The sequence below is a fragment of the Pogonomyrmex barbatus genome, unplaced genomic scaffold (assembly GCF_055798465.1).
Source record: "Pogonomyrmex barbatus isolate J1 unplaced genomic scaffold, ASM5579846v1 scaffold1, whole genome shotgun sequence".
In the NCBI taxonomy this organism is placed as follows: Eukaryota; Metazoa; Arthropoda; class Insecta; order Hymenoptera; family Formicidae; genus Pogonomyrmex; species Pogonomyrmex barbatus.
In genome coordinates, this window is record NW_028297098.1 from 4887886 (window position 1) to 4909165 (window position 21280).

At 37.8% G+C, this 21280-nt stretch overlaps 1 protein-coding gene across 5 annotated transcripts in view; it reads right to left on the bottom strand.

Moving 5' to 3' along the window:
- Window positions 1-21280, bottom strand: part of Oamb (Octopamine receptor in mushroom bodies) — a 114579-nt gene that overhangs the window by 7955 nt on the left and 85344 nt on the right. For all 5 annotated transcript variants that reach the window (XM_089081369.1, XM_089081367.1, XM_089081371.1 and 2 more), the window contains one exon: window positions 3381-10216. In XM_089081369.1, coding sequence (XP_088937495.1) covers window positions 3381-3641 — 261 coding nt within the window. In that variant the 5' untranslated portion in view covers window positions 3642-10216. The remainder of the gene's footprint in view (window positions 1-3380; window positions 10217-21280) is intronic.

Here is a 21280-nt window from a genome sequence, read left to right on the forward strand (position 1 = left end):
TTACATTTAATCAAACTCAAAGTTAGTTTTACTACAGTGCAATTCACCCCTACCCCTAATTCACGTCATTCTCTAGATATTTAAACGTGGAAAGATGAATTGCCGAATGCGACGCATTTCGAAATCGAAGCAAAAGTAATTATTAGGGTGTATTAAGGCTGCGTTCCAATATCCTCTGCCAGCACTGAAAATCTATAATATACGTGACATGAACTATATATTTTCAGTACTGATAGTGAATATTGGAACGCAGTCTCAGTAGAATGATATTTATCGCAGATAGGCAGTTTGTAGCGAACGATTGACAACGATATATCTCGTTGTTCGTAAAACCTAGCGAGCAGATAAGACTCCGAGCCGGCACGTGTCAACGTCGGATCAATTGTCATTCAGGTCAGCGCTGATTCACAATGTAATCATGTACAATGGAATGCCACGTTCCGCATACGGCATGCGCGCGTTTATACCGTGCCGCACGCACGGCACATCCGCATAATGCTGGACAATATAACGCGTGCATCTCCACGGGACTGCAACCACCTGTTCAGAATTAGCTTTGACCAGTGGTGTTACGTGTGTTACCGATATTGGAATTCAGTAATTAATCTTCATTATTTATCGTCAGATTACTGCAGCTATGACTACACACGACCGCTGACAAATTGCGATTAAATCGATTCCGTTTCCACTGACTTTTTAAATGAATTCACCGTTCGTTCTGTTTCTCGATGCATTTTTTGTCAGATCGAAACGAACAATTAGAATTTTTGAAAATCTCACTTTCCAGAGGATTTTTGGCTACAATTGCATCTTTTGAAAATAAATTTTGTCATTTTCAAGCTGAAAAATCATAATCAAAATCATAATCAAAAATAGAATTTTAAAATATCTTCAAAGAAACAAAGGGCCTTGAATTGTAAGTGCTTAATAATTAACGATAATCGAAAAAAAAAGTTTTATCACTCATAATTATTTATTTAAAACTACATATCCTATATGTGTATAAATATGAACATATATATCTTCGCAATAGCATCGTTTTTATCTTTGCTCTCAAATTCGTCTGGCAACGCATTATTTAATTAAAACCAATTTTATCTCATATAATTAGCAGCATAACATATATAGATACAGTTTATCAATATACTCGAGCCATATTAATTAAATAATGTCTTGAGATATCAAATTTTGAGAAAAACAAGAGGAAAAATGAAATTAATATAGTATATTCATTATTCGCAATCTTTATATCTCGCTTATTTTATTTTTATTTAATCGTTTTTAATCGAGATTAATATATATTGAATGAACACTAAAAATTCCGATATTTAATTTAATTTTTTATCATACCGATATCTATTTTTATTTTTTAATCAATTATATTACATTTTTAAACGGCCGATTTTTAATAAACCTCTTGCTTTCTTCTTATTTAGCATCTAAACGTATCTTACTGACACGACGATATCGATATTGACACTGAAGACATTTAAGTTACATTTCCATTGAAATTTACAATTCGGGCCGTATCGAGGAGACGCTCGTTATTGTTCGTATCGTTTCTCCTTTTTCTCCTTTGCGCCGAGAAAATGTTCTGTGCCACGCCATTCGACCAATTCCCCCGGAAGGAAGAGGCAAGGAGGAAGAAACGCCTTTCGGAGAAAGAGTTGCATCGTGATAAGTGTGCGAAGAACTAACTTGCGCTATATTGTGTAAGTTCCAGCTAAATGGAGCACCTCGTTCTCGTCCCGAGTTAAGAGAGATTCACGCCGCTTCTATACTTCATTCATTGCCCACCGACCCGTTTCCGGGTACCTAACGAACACTCGTACGCATGCACACAGACGCGAATATTGCAGGCACGCGGAAATCCAGGCTGGGAGGACCAAAGGGAAAAGCCAACAAACTGTTGCGCCCTCCGTGAATCTCACTTAAACCAGCACGGCTCGCTCGGTGACTTCGGAATAAAATATATCGCCGTTCCACCGCGCCTTTCTCCTCGCCTTATTTTTTAATCGTGTTACAAAACGAGACTCAAAGGAATAATGTAACGAGTTCTTGAGAGACATGCCGAAGGAATTACTTTATTGTGAGAAAAAGATGAGCGAAAAAGAAACGAGAGGGTCTCGCGATTGACGATGCAATATTCCCGAAAGGAGAGAGAGAGAGAGAGAATCGTGACTTAAAATATTCTTCGCATGTGGTTACTTGTTTTTAACAAAAATACTTTTTGCAAAGATATCTCAATTATAATGGTAAAAAATAATGAAAAATTTCAAAAATTGTTTTCTGTGTTAAAAGGCACAAAAAGCACGCGATAATATTAAATACATAAAAAAGAATATTAATGCGCAATATTAAGTTGCATTAATCTTGAATTAATTTAATATAATAAAGATTAAAAAAGAAACAAAAAAAAAAATGGAAGAACTGAGATATCCAAAAATGCGAAAAGTATGTGTTTGCTGGAGTTGTGAAAATGTAGTTTTCGAATTAAGATAAAAACTAACGACAGATATCGGAGAAATTGTGCTTAATATTACGTTCGGACGCATTCCAGAGGAGTAATATTTTCTGTTTTCAAACAATGCGCACCCTATTTATTGCAAAATATATCTTGCTTGTGACAACAAGTGAATATTGCATGAGACAGAGAATTCGGCGCTTTGTCTAGACTGTAAGGGTAAATCGATCCTGTCGAAAACCGTGTGTTAGTGAGGGACCAGCGGATGAAATTTCGCTGGCAGGCAACTCGTTGTTGTGTATCGATACGTCATAATGCACTTGTGATTGATACTATTGTACTCGAACGTTGCGTGAAAAATGCACTATTGATTGCAACAAAGTGAATGCCATCGATTCAAGATGCAACTCTGACAAAGTGATTTAAAACACAAAATACGATGCGTTGTTTTAATAAAACGCGATCGAATCTCTGTGATTCACACGATTTTAATCAAATGCTTTTTTTTTAATCACTTCTAATCACTTTTCCTCCATTCTTATCACGATCATTAGAAGAGTAATTTATAGAAAAAAAATTATAGTACATCGAATTCTTTAATTTTAACATTTTACGAAACAAGAGAACGAGAGTTTTGCTGGCAAATCCAAAATTTGACCAGATCTGAAAATAATTTCGTTAGCTCATCAGAATTATTATATAGAACGTTTAAACATCGTAAAAACGCTGCAAAAATTTGTTATCTTCTTCTAGCAACCAATTTGAACGTCGTAATAATTTTGAAGGACCAACAAAAAATCTGTACTTGGCTAAATTTTTAGCCAAATATCAGCAAAATCGTTCTCGCCGTTATATTTCCTCTCTCTTTCCATAATAATATCCTTACTCTACTATCGCAGTTAAAAAGAAATCTTACCTTGTATACCTCCCACGTCGCGCTGAATGGCAGGACGGCGACGCCGACCATCAGATCGGCGACTGCCAGACTCACGATAAACATATTCGTCACGTTTCTCAGCTTGCTGGTGCAGTAGACGGCTAGAATGACCAGGACGTTACCCACCACCACCATGACATCGACGATCGCCAGGACGATTAGAGTAATCACGTTCCACAGGCTCGACCACTCGACGCCGTCGTACAAAGCAGCGCATGCGGTGGCGTTCAGTTCTCGCATTTTAGTTAACTCTCGCGGTTCTCGGGTACGCCCATGCGATCCTGTCGAAGGATTCCAAAGGATTTCGGGCACGGTGACGATGAGGGGAGCTGCAAACTGTTGGATCCCGGTTGGATGCTCGACGCATCTCGAGCCGTCATAACGGAGCCGAAGTTCTTCCACGTTAAAAACTAAATGTACTTGAAACAATTACGAGCACTGTGATTTTTTTTGTAGTTTTCACCAGAACACCATAGAGTCCTCACATGATTAGAGAAATAATAATAAAAGACTTTACGATCAATCGATTCACTCGACGGCGAGTCGCGAGACTAGAACTTGAAAAAACTCGATGTTTGCCGATGATCCTTAAACTCGAGGCCAACCACTTTTTCTTCAGCGACTTAATCTATCGACTAGTGTTATGTTTGGTTATATTTGTTTCTTAATTAATTATTTATGATTATTTTATATCTTATTACGAGTATAGCGAAAATTTTAATAAATTATGCGATTTTTTATCTTATGATTAGAGACCTTGATGTTATTTTGAAATAGATAGAAATTACAGTGTGTTTGTAATATTTTTAACACTGTCTCACTGAATTTCCTTAAAAAACAGTAATTCGTCATAAATTACACTGCTTGTGTACGTAACGTTAATCGTCGTAATAGTAGCTTTTCCCCCTTTTTTTCTTGTTTTCGTTTGTAGAAGACTATTCATGACTTTTTGCTGAACGCGATTGTTAATTGAAGAGTAATCTCCATAAATTTCCGTCAATATTTCCACGATTACGGTTTCCAGATGAGTTTGTTAATGCGCACGTCACGTACGCTCGCCGATACATTTGATCATACACTGTCCAGTAGTCAATCTGGCGCTTTTAGTTTCGCGGTCGCAAACACGATTGCAAAACGTTATCCCGGATAATCGATAACACTCAGTCTCCGCGCACACAATCGCTCGCGTTGCACTCTGTCGTCTAACGTTACGCGGCCTTTAAACGATGGTGTTTTAGACAGCGTCGAAGGATATCGAATTTAGCGAGCTCGACTACGATCTAGTTTATGTTTCGAATGTCTCGTCATCTCCGTTTCCATTTTCCCTCCGTCGCGAAATTTCAAGTGGGCGATCTTCGTCGTGGTGTCGCGACGTCAGTCGATCTCGTCTTTACTCGCGATTTCCATTCGAAATTCTCTCTCGATATTCCCGATTCTCTTTAATCATCTTCCTTATTTCGAATTCTACGCGGCTCTCTCTCTCTCTCTCTCTCTCTCTCTCTCCTGCTCAGCTATATTTGATACTATTTCTTGACTCTGTGAATGTGATACGCCAACACTATCCGGCGCGAAAACGGTTCCGCTGACGTAACTTGCAGAAAGTTTCTAAACTTCGACGAAAGCTGTTTCGATGAAATCACCCTAATCGTTCGTCAACGAGCTTCGTATTGTCACACGATCCACGTGTCGCAGATCCATTAGCGTTTCCCTAAAAAGAGACGACGATGACACGGAGACAGAAACGTGTCGTATCTGGCATCCTTTGACGATGCGCTGACACTGCTCGCTCGATCATCGTCGGTTTCCGTTCTTCCATCGTCGTCTCACCTCTTCTCCGTCTTTCTCTCTCTCTCTCTCTCTCTCTCTCTCTCTCTCTCTCTCGCTCTCTCTCGCTCTCTTTTTTCCCTCGCCGCGGATATATATCGGATACCTGCAAACCTCTCCTTCGAAAGCCGCTTTAGCCACGCTGTACTGCTTCGATTGCACTTTTCACTCCCCCGCACAAGCCACCCACGACGATCACGTAGCTACCCGGTAACCCATCAAGATCCTCTTCCTCCTTCTTCGGTTCACCCGGCTGCGAGGGTGCTCCTTCTCCCGTTGCCAAATCGAATCCGACGGAAGTCTTCCACCGTTTGTTCCGCTCGAGAGATCGACGTTATTTTTCCACCGGGAATTGAAAACAGCGTCGTCGTCGCGTCACCTCTATTAGGCGCGATCGTCGGCTGACGTTTACGATGAATTTTACCGACGTCGAAATAACCCGCTGAGTGCCCCGTTTCCTGGATCTCACCCCGTTTCCTGATTTCTAAGTCGATAAATAACGACCTGATGCTTCCAGGACGTCGTGGGCGAAACTTCCTAGTACAAATTCGAGGGCGATTCCAAGAAGTTCTAATCATTCATACTTTTTGCTTATGTACAACAAGCGAATTTTTCTTGAAATTTCTTCTTTCTATAAAGAATTTTACAATGAAATATATCTCCTTCTTCGAATACGATAATATAATAATTACGATAAAAAGTTCCGGGATTGTCTGAGTCCGACGGTTCTGATTTAGCCGAAGGGAAGTTGAAGGTTCGCAACGTACGTCGTTAAATCAATTCCTAGTTTTTACACTCGTTAATACGATATTTTCTTATTGGTGCCTTCAGAAAGGAAACCTTTTAAACTTTCACATTTGAACACGCATTTGATCGAATGATTCTGCACAAACAGATTACGGCCACGAGGTCTCTACGTGACCGTCAGGAGTAAAAATTATTTTTCTCTTAAATCGCTCTCCCTCTCGACGAGTCGAGCGACGATTCCTGTTGCTCGCTTTGCGGGCAAAAGTACGTTTTTCCCGCTCAACTCAGCGACGAATATTTCACGATCTTTCGCCGAATGAAAATCCCTATCCCCGGCCGCCGACTCTTTTCATGCCGAGAGAATCTCCATTACGACGAGCGCGTATAAACGGTCGCTCGTTACCGCTCTCGGTAGGACATAAAAATCGGATTACTCTCGTCGTTCCATATTTGACGACTGCACGGGCAGTGGGAGAGAGAGAGAGGGAGAGAAAAAGATAAAATTATTTCTCTTCCTACGACACTTCGGATTAAATTCCCTCGGTTCTCACCTCGCTTCCGCGCTCGTGCTTTACGCAGATCGGGCAGAAAGGTTCTCGCCTAGATCGCTTCTGTTCTTCGTGATTCGGTCGCAGATAGAATGTATGCACGGCGCAGAATGTTCTCCCGGACAATTACATTTCACTACCTATTCGGAATTCACGGCGTCTCGGGCGCGAAACAGAATTTTTCTATTTGCTCCTCGATCCCACTCTCGTTTCTCTTTCTCGTGTTTCGTCCGGCGGAGAAAAAGTCCTAGTCCTTGTCCTTAACAAACTACTCCGCGGATGTTCGCCCCAAGTCTCTCGATTCGGAACGCCCTACGCGCGCCTCGTCCCACAGGATTTACGCTTCTGACGCAATGAATTTACTGTTACGTGGTTGGCTGGAAATTGCAATCTTTCCCCTGGCGCTCTTCCTTTTCACGCCTTTTTCAGGAACTTCCACCCGGCGGCGTTACGCGGGAAAAGGGCAAAACGAGACGGCGGAAGACTTTTCGGCAACTTCCTAGAAATACGATCACGTTCCACCCTGAATGGGGTGAGAATGGTGAATTTTTGGCGCAGTTCCTCGCGATCTCTCCCACGATCGTTTGTCGACGTGTCGGAAATGCAGGGCGTCGGGGATCGATACAGAGGATACAGAAAATTTCCAGGGTATAAATTCCGCGTAGATCAGTTTCGCTAAACGACTCCGTACGTCTTCCCCCTCCGACGATTCTACGCCCACCCTTTTTTTCGGACGTGAGTAGGTGGTTTTATTCGCTACCAGGGACTCTCGACACCGAGTCGTATTTTCTGGCAGTAATTTTCTGCGCAAAATCACAACCGATGAGAAATTTTTATTTCTCTTTCCCACGACCGATTTCTACCAAAAGAGAAGATCGCGGAACTTGGAACCGTTTGACAGGTTCCGAGATTTTCTTATTTCCTGCGTTTTTTCTTTTCAAATGTTTTCTCTGCTCCAACAATTTTCACAAACGTCGTGTTCTTCACCTATCGTGCGCAATGCTGGATTTTGTCACGAATAATTTTTCACGTTCAGCGACGTTTCTCGCGCGTTTTCTTAACGTCTCCGACGTTCTCTCCGCTCGTCGATTTCCGCTGGATTATATGTTTTACTCGAAATCGAATGAAATACCGGTTCGAATATCTCGTCGACGATAGCACCTCATTCACACCTTCCAATTCGAATTCACGGAAGTAGCCGATTGAATCTTTAATTCAACTATCTAAATTCTCGCTCAAATATTCCAAGCTAATCCCGCTATGTCGATCGTTTGAAAATTCGTCTCTTTCTTCTCAGGAATCGAAGCCGATTATTTCCTTTTAATTTTTTTCTCCTCTACGCGCTCAATTAAGACGTCTAATAAATGGCCAATTATTTTTCCTCGCGCCTTCCGCGAAAAGGAAAAGAAGTTAAAATGCTACATGAATTTTCAATTACTCCTCTTCGCGGCTTCCTCGGCATTCTCACGGGTTTTCTTTTACGTTACATCGCTTCTATGCGGTGATCTGATATGCCGAATGAATTTCCAACGATCCCTCTTGATTTGGTCGCAATTTATTTCTCGAGTTGCGCAAAACGCCGGATGAATTTTTAATGAGTTTGTCGCTATCGTCGCTTTTCCGTGTTGCGGAAGTCCGGCGTCCTGTTACACCAACTGTTCTTGGCACAAAGGTCTAAATAATACTATCACTGTAATTATCACTATGATGCTTAATCACTTTAGAAGCATTGATTGAAAAACCGATCAGCTTTCAATTAAACAAATTTTACGAACTGCATTATTCTCCCTATAGTTTTAACGTTTACCTCACACTTTCTGGTCTGATTTCGCCAAAATATATTCTCTCGATGAAATTTATCTCTCTCTTATATATGTGTTGAAAAATTGAGTGCGTGAGTTGCGTTCTCTTCCTGGAAACTCAAGTTAAATAATCGTAGTCGAGGAGATCGCGTTAATTACCGCCGGCTTTTGATTTTAAGCGGCTAAATTTTTACCGGCCGCTGTTTTAATCATTATGCACCTATATATATATATATATATATATATATATATATATATATATATATATCCACTAAAACACGAATACAAATCTCGTTTTGATCTCTTTTCTCATATTCCTGCGATGTGCCAAATTTCAACCGAATCATCCGCTCGAATTCGCTTTTACCTTTTCACGTTCCGATTCCCATTCAGCCCTTGCCCGATTCTCTCCTCCTTAATTGCCCTTTCCTCAATTTTTTCGTTGCTCGATTTTCCTCCCTTTCAATCCAAACATTTAAAATGCTCGCTCGCTCGCGAGTAATAACTCTTCCCCTCCCCCCTTCCGTTATCTCTTCTAATATTTCCTCTCGACTGCCTGCACTTTTTAATTGTTATTTTACCTCGATCCCGTTATCTGGATACAAAGCATCTCAAAGTTTCGCGAATCTTTTCGATCTCATCGAGATACCAAATAGCATTATAACGACGAAACGCGATCTCTTTCTTATCGATGCGACGAAATAATTTTAACCCGGCCCGACTATTGGACAATCCCCGAGTGCCACTCAAATTTCCCAATATCGGCGATTCTTCCTTTTCAGGATTGGGCAATGCTCCAAGTAAGTGCTTCGTTTTTTCCATTCGGCGCGGCCAAAGTTATCGTAAATCTCCTCCAAATCCTCGCGCGATCATCTTGTGAGGGTTCGTCTCTCTTTGGAATTTCTCAATTTTCAGCAACCGGTCGACCATCGACGAGGAAAGCGAGAACGACGATAGATAATCGAAAGGCGAGCCTTCAAGTGATTAGTCGCAAACTGTGGCGCAATCAAGTTCGTTCGATGAACGTATTTCCGATACAAACGGGCTCGTGTTTTGCTCGCGTTGCTTTCCGGATGTGCGTGATTGTTACCCGACGGTGCAAAAACGAACTTCGCATATGCATCTTGCCGGCTTCGTGAAGGGAAAGTCTCGTCTGTATGCAACCGATGCGCGTCCTACGACGGCGCTAATAAACGCCGAGAAGAGCAACGAATTCTCCTTTCCCGCGACGCGCCTGGCGAAGAGAGAGATCCGTTCGCCTTAATTATTCTCTCGCGAGTTGATCTTAGAGGGTTACCGGCAACACTTAGATAGTAATTAACGTTTTATACTAACGACATAACGTCTATCGATTTTATATATGTACGTATGTAGTCCGCCGACGGCGGATGACGTCACAACTTACGTCGCGGAATACAATATTCCAGGCCCACGTGTCTCTCGGCGAAGAGATCACTGAGCAGTCTACCTCGATCTTCAGTCTTGGCGATTTTCACGCGTCGAGCCTCTGGAAATCGGGATCTAGGGGTAAAAATCACAGCCAATAGAGTGAAATTACGCTCGTCGATCGTTGCCGCGATCGCGATCAGTCTCATGTGCTCTCGTATGTATGTGCTCCTAGCGCCTAGCCCCTTTGCTCCGGTCGATCTATCGCCCGGGATGCTCTCGGGTACGCTAAGTTATCTTCCGGCACCTGGCGCACTGCCTGTATCTGAGCAATCTGAACAGCGTCGCCTCCTTGATGCGCTTCGATCGCATTATTTTGCCCGATCGACCCTGGCTTGACGACGGAGATCCCCTTGAGGTAATGCATGTAATGCATCCCCACGAGTACGCACTTCTCGATGATTTATTCCGTCCCGGCGTTCATTCCGTCCACCGAGCGTGGCAGCGTCTGCAAAAGAAAGCATGAGAAAAATTCCGTTGTTACTACGGCAAGGGCTGACTATCAATCGGCGACGCGGTTTAATCCCGAAGAGAAACGACGAGACTGCACTCGCAGGAAAATATTCAGCCATTATTCAGTTACTCTCGTATTTACGTCATAAATTTTCCCGAAAATGATACCTCCTTTTTGCCCCTATCTCTTTTATTAAAATTATAATCAAATATAATTATAGCTATAATTGTATTCTCTTTCATTTAGTTTTTAAATTTTCAAAAAATAACTGTGAAAACTGTGAAAATTGATTAATTATTAATATTTTTTTCCCTTTTTAAAACAATTTTCCGTCACGTTATATATAACTAAACAGAACGATGATTAATATTTAATATAGTTATTAAGTTACCTCGAAATGCATTATACATTGTTAATTTTAATTTTTACTACGCAATCAAACATTATCTTCTGATATTACTACGTGCAATTTTCGAATCTGCTGGAATTCTAAATTTGATAGCTCTATACTACCAAATGGATCGGATGTACAAGAAGCAGAACGGTGTGCACGAAGTCGATAGGGAATACTGTTCAAAGACTAGATGGAATTGAACGTAAATGAATGGACAAGCCCGGACGAGTAAAAAGGAAAGGGGGATTTGACAATGACCACTCAAATACAAAACATATTCGATAGCGAATCCTGGAAACGAAGGATCATCGATCTATCTCCGTTCAAGCACTATGCGCGTTTCCTCCTTCGAGATGAATCTCGATTCATATAACATAAACTTCTCTTTTTTCTTTTCTTTTCTATCTTTTTTATTAAAATTATTAACGTTAAATTTGACAAACATTAGATATAAAAGAAAAAAAGTACTCATAGGTGAATTTATTTCGCTGGTAACACTTTTGAATTGTGAGTGACATAAATTTTATACAAATTTTATTTTTTAGTTTCACATACACACACATACGTAATTAAATGTCAACTTGAGATTTAGATGCCTATTTAATTGCATAAAAAAAAATATTAGCGCATACGTATTTATATACCGTATGTATTTAAATATTCATCAGTGATATAAATAGACATAATGTTGCGTGATAATATGTAACACCATTAAAATATGTTTCTCTACGATTATTTATATATGATAAACTAAGATATGTATTGTAATGCAGGTTTCTGTCATCTTTTTGTTTATAAGTAAATTATGAATATAGATAGTCCTGCTTCTTCTTCATTCTTTTTCTAATTGCAATTGGGTGTGCATCTGGTGCATCTGAGCGAAACGTTCGCTCGATAGAAAAGTTTGACGTAATCCATTGGAAATTGTCAAGAGTGGAATGCGATAAGAAATATATGTATATATCTTTAAATAATGTCAAATATAACAATCATCAAATATTTATACAAGTATATAAAAATATACAAACTTCGGTATTTATTTATTTATTTTTTTGCACTAAAGAAAATATCATTTTGAAAAGAAGTTGCAACATTTTCTTTAGATTTAAAAAATTTTTATTTATTAGCTTTTATCCGTTTTAAGTTATTTATAATTTCTATTTATTATATATTTATTTTAAATTTAAAAAAATTTTAAAGCTCAGTACTTTATCTTTAATATATTTATTTGAAGATATTTGGCCGGCACTATAGTTGAGATAAAAAGCATTCCGTTATTAGCATCCTTCGGCATTCTTTCCAGGTGCACTGCTCACAAAGACTGCACAAAGAAAATTAAATCTCGCTATTAATTCATGACCTTTTCAATTGTTCGCATGATTTGCTTCATCTAGGTGCTTTATTATCACGAACTTTTTATGCTGTTTTATATAGCTTGCATATTTACATAGACAATTGTATTTCTCGTATTTCATTCTTTTGTACTTTTAATCTTATAATATGTTTTAATCTTATAATATGCTTATAATATGTAAAAAATACGAGACTTCAAATTTCTACATCTCTGTTTCCTTTTTTGGATGCCATTTTTATTTATATTCCTGAATCCATATAAGTACAGAGCGACGTTCATTAATTACAAGTTACAAAGGAATTCGAGACCGCTACTCGTTCCTGTATGTCATTTTATCTATCAGTATTACAAGATTCTGTCGCGCACAAAGCGTCAAGTGCGCGACTATTTGCTCTTTTGTTATCTCTGCGCGAGGTACATTCGCGAATATGGCAAAGGAATTACGAGCGAAAAATATCAAACGATAGACAAGGGATAGGAGAGAATAGCGAGAGACGTTCAACGGTACAACGAACACATGCGTATGTTTGCCGGACGAAATGGTGAAACACGAAGATACAACATCGAAATAACAAGGGCGATGCGTCGACTAACAGTCAGCAAGAGTAGTTCCATCTGTTAATTAACCTTTGACCTCTTGTTCTCGGTGAAACCTGCGTAAACGTGCGTTACTTTTTCTCGCTTAATCTTATAACTTTCATTTCCACTTTCATTTCCACTGTGCGCTCTACAAACTTTGACAAAATTTCGCTTGTAGCTTCTTATGGTTTCGCTTTGTATTTCACTAAAATATTAAAATATAAAGCAAAATAATGAATCTGGATATGGCAAATAATACGGTTCTACGGGAAATGATTAACAAACAGAATTCCGTAATTTATATATCCGATGCGGAGAATAGGCTATCCAGATAAATGTATCCGAATTCGAGTGACGCAGAGGGAGAATATTCACTAGCTATGAGAGACTTTGCAGTGTAAGTACATGTTCATCGCGTATTCATGCATGTCGGCCTGTAAAAAGAACGGCTCTTTATGAAAAGATGCGCGCGCGAATGAGGGTGGTCATAGGCATGACGCGGCCTGTCTTTAGTGTATACTGAAGGTATGGATTTCTTTTTTCATCTATTCTTATATTTGCAGAAGTTCGAAACTGCCGAGCCGTTGAGAAAAGCGTCTTTATAACCGGGCATAAAAGCTCAAGAAGAAAAAAAAGCGGCATGCTTGCAGAGAACTCGAACCTATTCCAATCATACTTATAAAATTAATATATAATGCAGCTTCTACTTAGTAATTAAATATAATAATTAATCACAATAATACGGTTGTTTTATACAGCTTGCATAAAGCGGCTGTGCCGTTATTTAATAAACGATTTATTAGAAATCACGATTGGATCTTCTCATCAAAATCGCGCGATATGTTTTTTTTTTCCTTCGTAATTTATGAATACACGACAGTTGCGGAAGATACCAACTGTTTTTGACGTCAAGTGATGTATGAAAAATTAGAGCGATTCAATTTTCATAATTAAAGCGCGAAACTTAAAAGTCGAACTGTCCCTAACTTCGTGCAACTTCTCTAGATTGACTTTTAATCGGCGCGTGACATAACTCCTCATTGAAGTCATGACGGCGCCAAACTAGTGCCGAGATCGTTTAACGAGCCCAAAAACTTTAAATTGCTACATCCATCGGCGAAAAGTTCCGGAACGTTATCCTGCCGCGCCAGTATTTTTGCATTCATTTCGACGCCGTACATAAATTTCTCTTCGTATCTTTCCGTAAGATTCGCTTTCTCGCGATCCGGCATAAATTCCGCGTGGCTTCGATATTGGGATCGAAATGTCGATCGAGTCTCTTTCTTTTTCTTTGTCCTTAATCTGAGAAAAGTTTGTTCTCCCGAAGGGACATACTTCGCACGAAATTACACTTCGATGATTAATAATGGAAGTCAAGCTCGGAAATTTTTGGCGTGCATCAACGCGCGAAGTACAATAAACGTACATGTATGAAGATCAATATCGAGGTCGGAGGATGATTGACGCGTATGTTTTGGAAAAAATATCCCAAAATACACTGCGTTCTTGAGAGCTTAAACGTGAAGTATTAAAGAGTTACGTATGCGATGTATTTCAATATACTGCGCGCTACGTTTGAAAGAATTTCAGAAACATTTCATAAACATCGCAGTTCTGATAGATTAATGCAAAATTAATGGAAAATTCTAACGCAAAAATCTTTTCAGTAACATCACATTTTATATATTTTATATATTATATATATATATATATATATATATATATATATATATATTTAGTATATGTAATACATTTTAATGTAAATAAACAGCTATTATTTATTAATAATAGCAAAATATTTTCTCAATAAATTGAGAGCATAGAGAAAGAGAGAGAGAGAGAGAGAGAGAAAGAGAGAGAGAGAGAGAGAGAGAGAGAGAGAGAGAGAGAAAGCGCATCATCTTTCATTATTCTTTAATTTTTTTATTATAAAATATGTATATATCTTTCAATTACTCAGTGAATGGGATATATTTAATTTCTTTTTTAATCGCAACTTAATTTTTGATAAACTAAAATAATAATTGTTAGAAATAAGTTTTAAAAGAGAAATTGTATTCTTAAGAATAATGTAATAAAAATTTTAATTGATTTTGATCAGATGTAAAATAAAACATCTATTATTTTTTATAGCATTATAAAAATAATATTTATTTGATCATATATACGAATTATTTGATATATAAATTTTTTTCTTAATTTGGACGTTGTAAGGGTATCATCGAGATATTTTCGCGAGGGTTGCAAACGGAAAAGAAATCCCTCCGGATTTGTCCCCAGCTTTGACCTCGGTCCGTTACAGAATAGATTCGCTCCCCTAGAATGTTATTTATTTAATTTAAAGCGTAACTTCGACGAAATGATGTGAAAGAAGAGACGACAGGGAAGGAGGAACCACTGGTGTCTTGACGAAAGTTTGCGTAGCCTAAATTGCAACTAAACGAGAATCTGAAAGGATTTGTCCGTCCTTGTCGAACGTTGAGATCGTTAGCGAGCGATGTTGAACAACTCCTGCGCCAATACAAACGCAATTAACAACATTCCTCACGGCAAATCGCAGTAAAGGATAAAATAAATTAATTTCATACAGACACGACATAACGTGAAAATACACATTCGCGTAATTCACGAAATTATGATATCAATATAGAATATAACATTTCATAGAATAGAATTGTGTGTTGAATATATCTGCAATTTTTTTTCAGAAAATTTTGCAAAAGTGAATATTACTCTTTATCGAACATTATTATTATTTAATATCTCGCGTAATAATTTGAATTGCAAATTATCACTTCTCTATAATTTGTTCAATCAGCCTGTATATCTAACGATTAGGCAGATTATAATATCACCAATACATTTAATACATGTTAATTCTACAACAAACAAACAGATATTTAGCGTATATCAAATTATCATAATGTTGATCATTACTTTCATGATAGTTGTTAACATATCCACATTTCTAATGTATCGCACGAGTTTGTAAAGAGCGAACGCACGGTATAAAATCATAGTGTAATTCCAGGGACAATGCCGTCGGTATATAAATGCTACAAAGGCAATTAACCAACGATTTAATTGCTGCGATTATTTCCACGGTAAGTATAATCCAGTGTTTTAATCCGGCTCAAAGTCGCCGTGATTATTCATTGCACATGCAGTTACGGTGGTTATGCGTTACAGGAAACTTGCCGCGATCTTCGTCTCGTAGCTCGCCTCAAATACGAGTGCGAAGTAGCGTAAGTCGGGGAAGAAGTCGATGTTGACGTTACGACGAAGCGGCCCGACGAGGCCAACGCGGCGAAAGCAATCGTCGGCTGATTTAAAGCTCTGGCAATGTTATTAACGACACGCTCAATAGGTCGCGAACGCCTCGTTCGTTTATTCTATGAATTGCGAATTCACCAGGGTGCATCCAAGCGTTGCACCCCCGTTCGAATCGATGCGCGATCGATTAAACCTAATCGAGCGATCAGCGATCATTCAAGGCCACGAGACGGATATTCGTAAGAGACACACGTAATTATTGCCTTATTTAAATACGTATAATGAAAACAATGTCGAAGAAACGCGAGAAATAAAACCGCGCTAATTTAAAAATCTCGAGTTCGCAGGAAATAATCTCGCTTTGTTATCAGCTCGCGCGTAAGTTAATTAAAAAAAATACCGTAATTGAATCGCGGAGAACAGGTGTTGTCACATAAAATACGATCGTTAAGAAAAGCCAAGAATATTCTGCCATCAAAATTAATTTACGTGCTATGTTACTAGCGATTATTTCACTATAAAATATATTTTATTATCAAATATCGTTAATCATTATTTAATTAAATTTGTAGATAATAATGCAATACAAATGAGAAATAAGATGAAGTGACGATAATGGAAATTCCAGACAAAATAATGGGAAATAATGCGAAAAATGGAATTGAAAGGCATTTAGATCGCAATTAGCTGTGACAAGTAAAAGAAGAATGTCGTTAAAAGTTAGCGCTTAATGAACCGCAATAAAAGGAGTAACAAAAAAAAGATTATTTAGAGTCTTTAAGACAATTACAGTCACAATAATGGGAATCTTTGATACAGACGCCACGATGAACCAAGTCAAAGTGCATCGAGTGCAATTAGTGCATCGAGCCATGATGATTCGTGTACTAAGGAGTACATAATTGCTGCACGATTGACTGGATAATTAATTCCAGTCAAGAGAGATCCAACTGAATCATCGAATATCACGATGTCCGATGATTGAGCGACAAGTAGCAATAATTATCTCGTTGGACGCTGTGCAAAGTAAATATATGTCGCTGCGACGTTTAAAAACTTATTTCTTTCGGCATAGTTTCGCTAAATAATTTTCGTTGATCACGTTTGCAAAATTTATGAAACTTTGAGAAATTAATAATGCGCATCTTAAGATCGCGTTAATTTCGCGGGATGTAGCTTAAGTCGTAGAGGCGTCAACGAATGGTGTCTGGGATGGCAGTTTAATTAGTATACAAAGCGCACAGTTAGAGAGAGTTATTACTTTCGTTCTACATATCGTTGCGGTATTATTACCATCTTTACGAATTTAACGTTAAACTTTCGCCGTCTAATTTTCTCGCGGAATATGTGGCGAGATATATCGCCCGCATAATTGTTATTGAACAAGTCGCATTATGCTGTAACGGGCGACATAGTTCAGTAATTATAGTTTGCTCTACTTATAGACATTACCTTGTTGGTGAATTATTAAACGGCTTGAGAATAGAATACGTCCACCGAACTTTAGCGTATCATTTCGTGTATGGCGATACGCAAACATTGGCGTATCCAATTTCGTTTCGCGGATAGCCGCAGCTAATTATCGTCCGAATACTTCGAATACTGTCACAATAATAATCAATCGTCTGTCCATTTAATTGAAAATTAATATGGCGATTAATATATTCGGCATCAAGATTATTTATCACTTTTCACGCCGTTTCACGAAGTGAAACTGTAAAAAAATTCATAATTTTAATTTAACTCATCATAATTGGAAAGAAGAGAAAGAGAGACAGAGATATAAGATAATGAGCAAATTTAAATAAAAGCATTAATGCAACATTAATTTTTAACAATTTCCAACGTTAAATTAATACAATGAATATTTCTATATATGTAATAGTTAAAGTGAAGTGAATAGTTGAAGAAGTTTCCGAATTTCAGACGCAAACTCTTTTATAGACTCGATTCCGCTTTCTGATTCGCGACTCGTAAAGTTATTCTTCGAAACTTCGTCCCGAAAAGTAGCGGCATATGGCACTCTTTCTCGTATTCCATGATAATCAAGTCTATTAACAAGGTTTCCAAGATCGAGAAATCGTGATTTTCATGGAATTTATTTTATGCATTTTATGGCGGAAGCAATTCTAGACGAGAATTGCCAATCGCGATGAGAATTCTCAAAATCGCTCTTTTCGTCTTTCTCCATAATTTTAAATCTTACAAACTTTACAAATAAAATATCTATTGCTGACTTCAATTATTATAAAATACCGTGAAAATATTTGTAATCTACGAATACGACTTTCGTATTCATATGGGAAAAGATTCTTAATAGTATATTTACATATTTCATATATATAATTTTATATATTAATCATTTTTTCTTTCCATAATTTTCCATAATTTTCCGAATAAATCATAAATCTCATGTAGAAAAAATAAAAAAGCTATTAAGATTATGAAGCTGAGTTGATTGGTTTCCCTCGTAATTCATTGGCACACAACTGCGGACGATCGATAAGAAGGGATATGTACGCGTGTGCTCTTAATTTACGCAAACTTGCTTAATTTAACATGAACTTCCATCTATTATAAGCGCATCTCATTTCACTCTCCTGTCTGTCCTTACTTCGATCAACCAGAGGGTTAATGTCTATAATACCCTTCATGTAAGAGATGAGATAATGAAGGATACATGCTACGATATCTACCCATCGTCATATACCACAGCTATCTACTTGTTGCGTTAATAGATACATAAAATATTTCGCGTTTTCCATTTTCGCTTTATTATATAAATATTCGAAAAGAGATAGTGATATAAATAAATAAATATATATAAATAGAAAGAGAGAGAGAGAGAGAGAGGGAGGAAGGGAGAGAGGGAGAGAGAGAGAGAGAGAGAGAGAAAGAGAGAAATGTGTTGGAAAAAAATCATTTTTGTTTCTTAAAAAAGGCTCTTTTTATTAAAACTCAATATATAAAAGATAAAGAATTTTTCAAATAGAAAATATAAATATTTGAAGACTGCTCACCAGAGTGAATGCGTGCTTTTCGATAAGAACTTTTCGATTGTTTACCGCGAAAACGAATATTATTTTGTCACGTCGCTGTGTGTGTGTGTGTGTGTGTGTGTGTGTGTGTGTGTGTGTGTGTGTGTGTGTGTTTGTGCGTGTGTGTGAAACTCCCTAGAATTTTCACAAATGTGCAGCATAATCCTCCGGATTTCGTCGTGACCTTTTCGCGTTTCCGCAGCACTCCCGGCAATATATCTCCTCCCACACGATATCCCGGCATCTGGATCTTTATCCTTCGTTAACCATATTATAAAGCAAGTAGGGGATTCGCTTTCCTTATCTTCGTACAATTATACGTTCGCCTAAATTGCTCGTTGGCTTAACCGCCTTTGCTACGCCCTTTCCTAGATTCCTGCTAGGATTATTTTATTGAAATGCTTCCCTCCTCCTCCACTCTCATCCTTTCTCTCTCTCTCTCTCTCTCTCTCTCTCTCTCTCTCTCTCTCGCTCGCAAAGTAGGAATCAACCCCCAACTTCGAGATCCGCGATGCTTATTAAGAATTATAGCCCGTCGAAATCCATAACGAAGTCGAGCCCGGCTAAGTACGTACTGCAGATATAATCAGATGTACATATCTCCGAGCAAAGATTCACGAAGTTGACGATTCGAAACAAGATAAATACCTGCAGTACGAAGCGATATTTACACATAACGAGCTTCGAAGCCCGTGATTTCTGCAAGTCCGCATTTGCCCATATACCCCAATAACTATGTAACTATACAACATGACGTAAGAATATTTCTAGAAAACTTCCGTTTACCTTGTTAAATCCAGTCCAGAACATTAATAATCAACTGCTTTGCCAACGTTATGAATTTTTATTTGATTAATAATTATTATTCTCACTTTTGAGGAGATAATTTTGTCCGTATATTTTTCGTGTCCATAAATTTTCTTAATTCGCAATTTAGAAGTATATATAATTCTCTGTTTTACTATTTTGTACTATATTTTTACTAGATTTACTATGTACATATGTATATTATGCACATTTCAACGTAATATCAATATTATATTATTTCTTTAACGACATACGACAGAAAAGAAATAAAATAGAATATTAAATTTGATTAATAAAAATAATTTTCGATTTTCTGTAATGGTACATTTTTCTCACCAAAAAAAAGGGGGGAAATTAAATGTCGCGTATTTTAAATTTTCATTTTCTAGGAAATTTTAACGAGATTTTACGTTCTCAGTATTTTAATCAGATAAGAGACTGAAAAGAGAGAGAAAAAGAGACGAAAGATTAGATTACAATATGGTAAGTGATTAAAAACAGCGCGAGCCACTGTGGGATTCTCAAAAAGAGGATATTAATAAAATATAAAGTTATTCAATTTTTCGCTTAAGTGCCATATCAATAACAACGGCATTAAACTAAAATGTAAATACCGAGGAATTATTCCATTCATACTAATTACATTCTACAATATGTTTTTACGTAATTAACCTCAAGCTACATATATTTCATCGTGTATTTTCAATTCATTATCATAAAATAACCAAAGGATTTTATCGTTTGAACTTATATCGTTCATACGAAGAATTATTATACTGCTATTATGAGCTAGTTATCATAAATGCGGGGAAAAAGTTGGCCAAAAAGGAATATTAAGAGCGGAATTTGAAAATAGTTTCAAATATCATATCGATCGTGTAAAGAAATATGAAAATATAATTCATTTCGCGAATAAGCTCATTATTATTCAATTTACCTTTGCGCCTACAACACAAACTTTGCAGCTATATTGCAACAACATTGTTGCAATGTTACAATATTGCAATACGGCAAGACCTGTGCTCTATAGAAAACTTAAAGAAATGTTTTAAGTAAATTTAACTTAATCTAGATCTAAATTAAGAAGATTTATTTCTGTATATATCAGTTGATATATGCAGAAAGAAATTTTATTTAACGTAGGATAAATAAGACAAAACTTATGCGCTTTGTTGTGGCCCTTCACCTTCATAATAACGGACCGATAAATAACTTCCACGTTGAGAGTTTCTCCACGAGGGATGGCGGCATATGAAATCACAGGCGATTCCGGGTAACGAGCAACGACGAAGAATCGTCGACGGTATAGAACGAAACCAACCGCCTGTCGAGATGTGTATAATCCGAACTGTGATAACCGTGACCCGTCTACGATCCAATCGCGCACGCCTTGGTGATTTTTTTTTTTAGGAACTGGAATAAGACAGGGGAGAAAAAGTTTTATGATCGGATGTGAGGATCTAACGGTGAGCGGGCGAATCCCTTCTCGTTGATGTACCGTCTATAAGGCCCGAAGGCAGTCTCTAATCTACCTTCGACAAACTAAATTACTGGTCTCCTCGTAGGGAGGTTTCGTGGAAGAGGGAAATGCCGCGTCCAAGGTTCGCGTGAAA